Below are 7,899 nucleotides of genomic sequence, written 5' to 3' on the forward strand. Positions count from 1 at the left end.
TTTTGCATCGATGTTCATAAGTGAGATTGGCCTGTAATTCTCTTTCTTGGTTGAGTCTTTGTGTGGTTTAGGTATCAGGGTAATTGTAGCTTCTTAAAAGGAATTTGACAATGACTGTTCTGTTTCTATATTATGAAATACCTTAAGGAGTATAGGTATTAGGTCTTCTTGGAAGTTCTGGTAGTATTCTGCATTGAAACCATCTGGTCCTGGGCTTTTTTTGGTAGGGAGGTTTCTGATAACAGTTTCTAATTTTTTGCGACTAACAGGACTATTTAAATTGTTTACCTGGTCCTGGTTTAACTTTGGTATATGGTACTTATCTGAAAAAGTGTCCATTTCTTTTACATTTTCCAATTTTGTGGCATACAGGCTTTTGTAGTAAGATCTAATGATTCTCTGAATTTCCTCTGTGTCTGTGGTTATGTCCCCTTTTTCATTTCTGATCTTATTAATTTGTATGTTCTCTCTCTGCCGTTTGATTAGTTTGGCTAGGGGTTTGTCAATCTTGTTGATTTTCTCCAAGAACCAGCTTTTTTTTCCATTGATTCTTTGGATTGTTTTCTGTGTTTCTATTTTGTTGATTTCTGCCCTCAGTTTGATAATTTCCAGTCTTCTACTCCTCCTAGGTGAGTCTGCTTCTTTCTTTTCTAAAGCTTTCAGGTGTGCTGTTAAGTCTCCAATGTGTGCTTTCTCTGTTTTTTTTTAAGTGGGCACTTAGTGCTATGAATTTTCCTCTTAGCACTGCTTTCATAGTGTCCCATAAGTTTGAGTATGTTGTGTCTTTATATTCATTAAATTAAAGGAAAACTTTAATTTCTTTCTTTATTTTTCCTTGACCCAGGTGTGGTTCAGTAGTTGACTGTTCAGTTTCCATGAGTTTGTAGGCTTTCTGGGTGTAACATTGTTGTTGAATTCTAATTTTAATCCATGGTGATCCGATAAGATGCAGGTGGTTACTAATATGTTTTTGTAATTGTGGAAGTTTGCTTTGTTACCGAGTATGTGGTCAGTTTTTGAAAAGGTTCCATGAGCCACAGAGAAGAAGGTATATTCTTTCCTGTTTGGGTGGAATGTTCTATAGATGTCTGTTAAGTCCATTTGGTTCATTACCTCTATTAAGTCTCTTAATTCTCTGTTAGGTTTCTGATGAATTGACCTGTCCATTGGTGAAAGAGGAGTGTTGAAGTCCCCCACTATCAGTGTGTTTGGTTTGATGGCTGCCTTGAGTTCTAGTAATGTTTCTTTTATATAAGTGGGTGCTTTTGTATTAGGGGCATAGACATTCAGGATTGAGACTTCATTCTGATAGATTTTTCCTGTAATGAGTATAAAGTGTCCCTTTCCATCTCTTATTATTGATTTTAGTTTGAAGTCAACTTTGTTAGAAATTAGTATGGCCACACCGGCTTGTTTCTTAGGTCCATTTGCTTGATAAACCTTTTCCCAAACCTTTACTCTGAGAAGATGTCTGTCTTTGTGGTTGAGGTGTGTTTCTTGTAAACAGCAGAATGTTGGATCCTGTTTTCGTATCCAATCTCTTAGCCTGTGACTTTTTATAGGTGAATTGAGTCCATTGATATTAAGTGATATTAATGACCAGTGGATGTTAACTCCGGTTGTCATTTTTTATTTGGTAGTAGAGATTGTGTGTTTCCTTTCTTTGAGATGTGCTGGTGAAGGGTCATTAGATATCTGAGTTATTTTGGGCAATGCTGGACTCCTTTGTTTGTGAATTTCCTTCTATTACTTTCTGTAAGGCTGGATTTGTGGCTACGTATTGTTTAACTTTGTTTTTATCCTGGAATATTTTGTTTTCTCCATTTATAGTGAATGAAAGCTTGGCTGGGTATAGTAATCTGGGCTTGTATCCATGGTCTCTTAGTTTCTGCAAAACATCTATCCATGACCTTCTGGGTTTCATGGTTTCCATAGAGACGTCAGGTGTTAGTCTGATAGGTTTTCCTTTATATGTTACTTGACCTTTTTCCTTTGCAGCTCTTAATATTCTTTCTTTATTCTGCATGTTTTGTGTTTTGATTATAATATGGCGAGGGGATGTTTTTTTTTTTTTTTGATCCAGTCTATTTGGTGTTCTGTAAGCTTCTTGAACCTTAATAGGAATATCTTTCTTTAGGTTTAGAAAATTTGGGAAATTTTCTGCTATAATTTTATTAAATATATTTTCTGGGCCATTGAGCTGTAATTCTTCTCCTTCTTCTACACCTATTATTCTTAGGTTTGGTCTTTTTATTGTGTCCCAGATTTCCTGAATGGTTTGTGATGAGAATTTGTTGGATTTGCTGTTTTCTTTGATCAGTGCGTTTATTTTCTCTATGGTATCTTCAGAATCTGAGATTCTTTCTTCTATCTCTTGTATTCTGTTGGTTATGCTTGTTTCTGTAGTCTCTGTTCGTTTACATAGATTTTCCATATCCGGCTGGCCCTCGGGTTGTGTTTTCTTCCTTGCCTCCATTTCAGTTTCCAAGTCTTGCACTGTTTCCATTATCTGTTTGATTGTTTTTTCTTGGTTTCCTAGGATATCATTTACGGATTTACTCAATTCTTCAAACTTTTTGTTATTCTTCTCGTCCATTTCCTTAAGGGAGTTTTTCACCTCCTGTTTAAGGGACTCTATTACTTTCATAAAGTCAATTTTTTCTACTTCTTCTTGATTAGTGTGTTCAAGTCCTCCTGTTATAAGTTCCTTGGGTTCTGGTGCTTTCATGTTGTTTTTCAAATTGTTGGAGGAATTCTTGCATTGGCGCCTGCCCATTTCTTCCTCTGAATAATCCTCTTTGGGTCTTCTTTTAGAAGTTCAATTCCCCCCAATGAATTCAATTCACTCACCCCAATGAATGATGGATCCTCTGGCAGACTCTCAGGTCTCCTTGCAGGCCAAGCAGCTCGCTGACAAAGGGCCTACCTTGCTACAGGCAGGCTAATGAAGGAGGGGACCTCCCACCGGCCTGGGTGCACTCAATTCCAGGTCCCTGGCGCCCAAACAGGCTGAGCTGTGGGATTTTGTGGCCCCAAAGATGGGAGGATGAGGCGGGGTGGGGGGTTTTGGGTGCAAGCTGGGAAGGCACAGGAAGAGAGAGGCAGTATCCAGGGAGAATAACCCCTGCAGGAAGAGCAGGAAGTGTGCGGGTGGGGGGGATGGGAGTTGGGGAATGTCGGTGATCCCTCCCAGGGCAGCTGCCCCGGATCAGGCACTCACTCCTCACTCACCCCAATGAATGATGGATCCTCTAGCAGACTGTCAGGTCTCCTTACAGGCCAAGCAGCTCGCTGACAAAGGGCCTACCTTGCTGCAGGTAGGCTAATGAAGCTCAAATTATCCTTTAATGGAAAACCTTCCCATCCACTGTGGAAATGTCCTAAATATCAGTTGTTCGTATCCAGCTATTTCTCCATCTGAGCCTTGTTGTCTTACTTCATGTCTAATAGGACTGCAAGTAAAAATAATTTCCCTTTTTTTTTTTCAGAATAAGTAGAGCAAGAAGAAGGTTGTTTATTGGGGCCACACACACATTTTCCTGTTATTATTTTCTTCTATAATTTTTTTTGGTTTTTCGAGACAGGGTTTCTCTGCAGCGTTAGAGCCTGTCCTGGAGCTAGCTCTTGTAGACCAGGCTGGTCTCGAACTCACAGAGATCCACCTGCCTCTGCCTCCCAAGTGTTGGAATTAAAGGCATGTGCCACTACTGCCTGGCCTCTTCTGTAATTTTTTAATTATACATTATTCTGACCTACAGATCTGCGAGCTAAGTAAATGTCTGCCCTTTATACCATAGTTAGTGTCTCTAACCTTTGTATATCAGTAGAAAATGGATAGAGATATTGAAATACTCCCCCCAAACACAGCACAATTAAGCCAAGGAGTTAATGAGATGATTTCTCAAGAAGACTCCTTCCTCTTGGGATTAATACCCAAAGGAAGAACACAATATTTAAAATCTCTTGTGTTTGAATTATTGCAGTTCAAAGAAACAAATAGGAAATTGCTGCCAGGGAGCTGAAGCACACTTTGATATGCAGAATTCTACTAGAAACTGAATAAATGAGGAGGAATAATTGTCAATTCCAATGTACAGACTGAAGGATGGTGAGACTCCTTTCTCCTGCTGCAGGTACAGAGGGAAACGACAATAACACCAATAACACCATCCATCATATTAGGCTTTCTATTGGCGCAGTAAGTGCTCAGTGTCTCCTTCACCTTTAGCAGAGTGCTCAGTCTCTCAGTCACTAGAGATGTAATATGGGGGAAAGAGGGCAGATTTATAGGCAATAGATTTTATGATCTAATCTGTAATTTAAGGATTATACTGTACTTACTGGAAAACTGAAAAAAATATATAAAAAATATGTCCGAAAATTTCAAAATATGACAACTGCAAAAGAGTGTTTTCTATGCCCACCCCTTCTCTTTACCTCAAATATGGTTCCAGAGTTAGACGTTGCAGCCTGAGGTAGTGGCAACAGTAGCTTCTTTGTTCCACATGGAATGCCAAGGCCTTTCTGTAGGTCGTTTTTCTTTGTTGTTCCTCATGATTCAGCAATCTTGAATAGAGAGTTAAAGTGAGTTGACAGACGATGATTCATGCTTATGTTCAGAGATGAACCTATGAAACTGGATGCGCCTTTACTGGTGCAAAGCAGTAGAACTTTATACCATTTAAAATATCTGTGACTTACTGTCTGCACTATGATGTTTCCTTCCATACAGTAGGACAATAACACACTTTTTGGTGACAGTTTTGAACTTCACCTACTTAGTTTCCCTCTTTGTGACATAAGTTAACAAATATCTTTTAACAATGGAACACAATATGAATTGTGAGGTTTGGACTAAAGTGTGTGTATGTGCATGTGTCTCTGTGCATGTGTCTGTCTGTCTGTGTGTCTGTCTGTGTTCATGTGTGTATTTGTAAGATGTATAGTATGTATCTAAGAAAGAGAATGAGGTAAAGTTCTGCTGTTATACAAGAAGCTAGACCTATGGAGACTTCAGTCACTATACTATTCTAATCTTTTCTTCATACAATCCTTAGAACTATACCATGTAAAATCACAAATCCCCAGTTTCCACAAGAAGAATAAGCAAATATTCATACTTCTGAGTAAAAAACTGTAGTGGTAGGATTAAAACCCAGTGTCATTGTTCTTGGCTTCTCAGTCAGCCTTCATTGTCCGACACGTTCAGAGAGTCTGGTTTGATCCCATGTTTTTACAGTCCAGGTCGGGCTGGCCTTGGTGAGCTCCCATTAGACCAGCCCCACAAGTCTTGATCCTACCACATGTACTGGTTTTTGGGGAGCCTAGTCTGTTTAGATGCGCACCTTCCAGAACCCAGATGGAGTGGGTTGGACCTTGGATTCCTACAGGGCAGGGAACCCTGACTGCTCCTTGGACTGGCAAGGGAGGAGAGGGGACTTATGGGAGGGGGAGGTAAATGGGAGGTGGGGAGGAGGTGGAAATTTTTAATAATTAAAAATAAAAACAAAAAAAAGAAAAAAGAAAAATGCAGTGTATTCATTCAGCTTCTGGATTCAGAAATATTCAGACTAAGTTTAAAATCATGAAGCATATTCTTTTTGTTGTAATTTTTCATAAATACTGTAGGCTCTGGTTCTCATTACTCTTGGTCCCAGATCCTGTGTGCAATGTGATTGAAAGCATAACTTTTCATTAACTAAAATTTTCTTGGAAAATTTTAAAACTATGCATAATGCATCCTGATTTTGCTCACTCCCCACTCTTTTTTTGTCCCTCTTCCACCCCTGCCTTTCCACTATCGTCTTTACAAGAGCAATTCTAGAGTGTTTTTCTTCATTTTGGAATTATCATGAGCATCTGTAATGGTGGAATAGGATCATTTATATGAATATAAGAAGAGACCAGCACTGGAAGCTACTTTCTGGGTGAGATTGTAAAGATATCATCTGTAATTGCTGTAAAAGTTTTATTTTGAGTGACATTGTTAAAAACACCATCTGCAATTTGTTGCCCAACTGAAAAAATATACCCAATCATCAGGAAAGGAATACTATCTGGAACATATCTCTGTAAATACCACTGATTTTTAACTCCTACAATGGTGATTTAAAATCATCTAAATTTATATACATAATAAATTTTACAAGAATTTCTTCCCACAATTTCCCAGGATTTGATTCTTCCATAAACATGACAAACCACACTATGGTGACAGAATTCACCCTGCTGGGCATCCCTGAGACAGCAGGCCTGGAGAAGGTCCTGCTCCTCCTGTTCTCAGCCTTGTATGCCTGTGCCCTCCTGGGAAACTTCCTCATCCTTACTGCGGTCATATCCTCCCAGAGACTCCACACTCCCATGTACTTCTTCTTGGGAAACCTCTCCATCTTTGACCTGGGTTTCTGTTCCACTACAGCTCCAAAGATGCTGTCATATCTTTCTGGACAGGGTCGAGGAATCTCTTTCCAGGGCTGCGTTGTACAACACTTTTTCTATCATTGTCTGGGTTGCACAGAGTGCTTCCTGTATACAGTGATGGCCTATGACCGCTTTGTTGCCATATGCTTCCCTCTGAGATACACAGTCATCATGAACCACAGAGTGTGCTGTGTCTTGGCCACAGGGACCTGGATGAGTGGCTGTGTGCACTCTGTTATCTTAACCTCCCTCACTTTCCAGTTGCCCTACTGTGGACCCAGTGAGGTTGATTATTACTTCTGTGACATGCCTGCAGTGCTACTGCTGGCCTGTGAGGACCCCTCTCTAGCACAGAAGGTAGGCTTTACAAATGTTGGTCTTTTGTCGCTCATTTGTTTTTTTCTCATCGTTGTGTCCTACACTCGAATTGGGATCTCCATCTCAAAAATCCGCTCAACAGAAGGAAGGCAGAAAGCATTCTCCACCTGCAGTGCCCACCTCACTGCCATCATCTGCGCCTATGGACCAGTCATCATCATCTACCTGCAGCCCAGTCCCAGTCCATTGCTTTGTGCAATAATCCAAATTTTAAACAATCTTGTGACACCCACACTCAACCCACTAATCTACAGCCTGAGGAATAAGGATGTGAAATCAGCCCTGAGGAACATATTCCTTAAGAGAAATCTCAGTCTAGAAAATAAATAGAAATGTCATGTCTAAATCTTTGCTTAATAATGTTTGAATCACAATTTGATAGGTCAGATTTGCCTCAACAACTTATTTCTCAAAATAAATCGACATCTATAGCTTCCAAGGAATTTGAAAATGAAATGTACATTACATCAATTTACCACTTTCTTTGTTGTTTGAAGAAATATATTTATGTTATATTTTCTTATGTTTTATAATGACATATAAGTGATAAAGGGTCTTGGAAAATCCTGTGTTGATTTTTATGTTCTGTGGATATTCTCCAAGCATTCCTCTTCTCCGAAGTATTTGTTAGTCATCTAATCCTTTAAAGGATTAAGAGACACACTTACTCTCTCAAATAGACTAAAGCAGAATTTCATTTATTTTCCAAAAAGGGAGAAGGTAAGTTCAATTTTCTACCAGAAACTCATAAATTCAAACTAATTTAAGTTATACTTATGGTGAACTCTTCCAAGCATACAATCTTGCGTGATTTCCGAAAAACCAAAAAAGCCGGGCGGTGGTGGCGCACGCCTTTAATCCCAGCACTCGGGAGGCAGAGGCAGGCGGATCTCTGTGAGTTCGAGACCAGCCTGGTCTACAAGAGCTAGTTCCAGGACAGGCTCCAAAGCCACAGAGAAACCCTGTCTCGAAAAACCAAAAAAAAAAAAAAAAAAAAAAAAAAAAGTCGGGCGGTGGTGGCGCAAGCCTTTAATCCCAGCACTTGGGAGGCAGAGGCAGGCGGATCTCTGTGAGTTTGAGACCACCCTGGTCTACAAGAGC

The 7,899-nt window shown here is 39.7% G+C and overlaps 1 protein-coding gene across 1 annotated transcript; it reads left to right on the forward strand.

The window, feature by feature from the left end:
* The first annotated feature begins 6,189 nt into the window (after positions 1 to 6,189).
* LOC119810087 (putative olfactory receptor 10D4) lies at positions 6,190 to 7,128 on the forward strand. The gene has a single exon (XM_038323407.1). It carries the CDS (start codon positions 6,193 to 6,195, stop codon positions 7,126 to 7,128), a length of 936 nt encoding a protein of 311 aa, XP_038179335.1. The 5' UTR covers positions 6,190 to 6,192.
* The last annotated feature ends 771 nt before the right edge of the window (positions 7,129 to 7,899 follow it).

The sequence above is a fragment of the Arvicola amphibius genome, chromosome 3 (genome assembly GCF_903992535.2).
Source record: "Arvicola amphibius chromosome 3, mArvAmp1.2, whole genome shotgun sequence".
Classification (NCBI taxonomy): Eukaryota; Metazoa; Chordata; class Mammalia; order Rodentia; family Cricetidae; genus Arvicola; species Arvicola amphibius.

What these genes read in the sequence shown, in the direction of transcription:
- LOC119810087 (XM_038323407.1), top strand. Translation starts at nt 6,193, where the DNA reads ATGACAAACCACACTATGGTGACAGAATTCACCCTGCTGGGCATCCCT.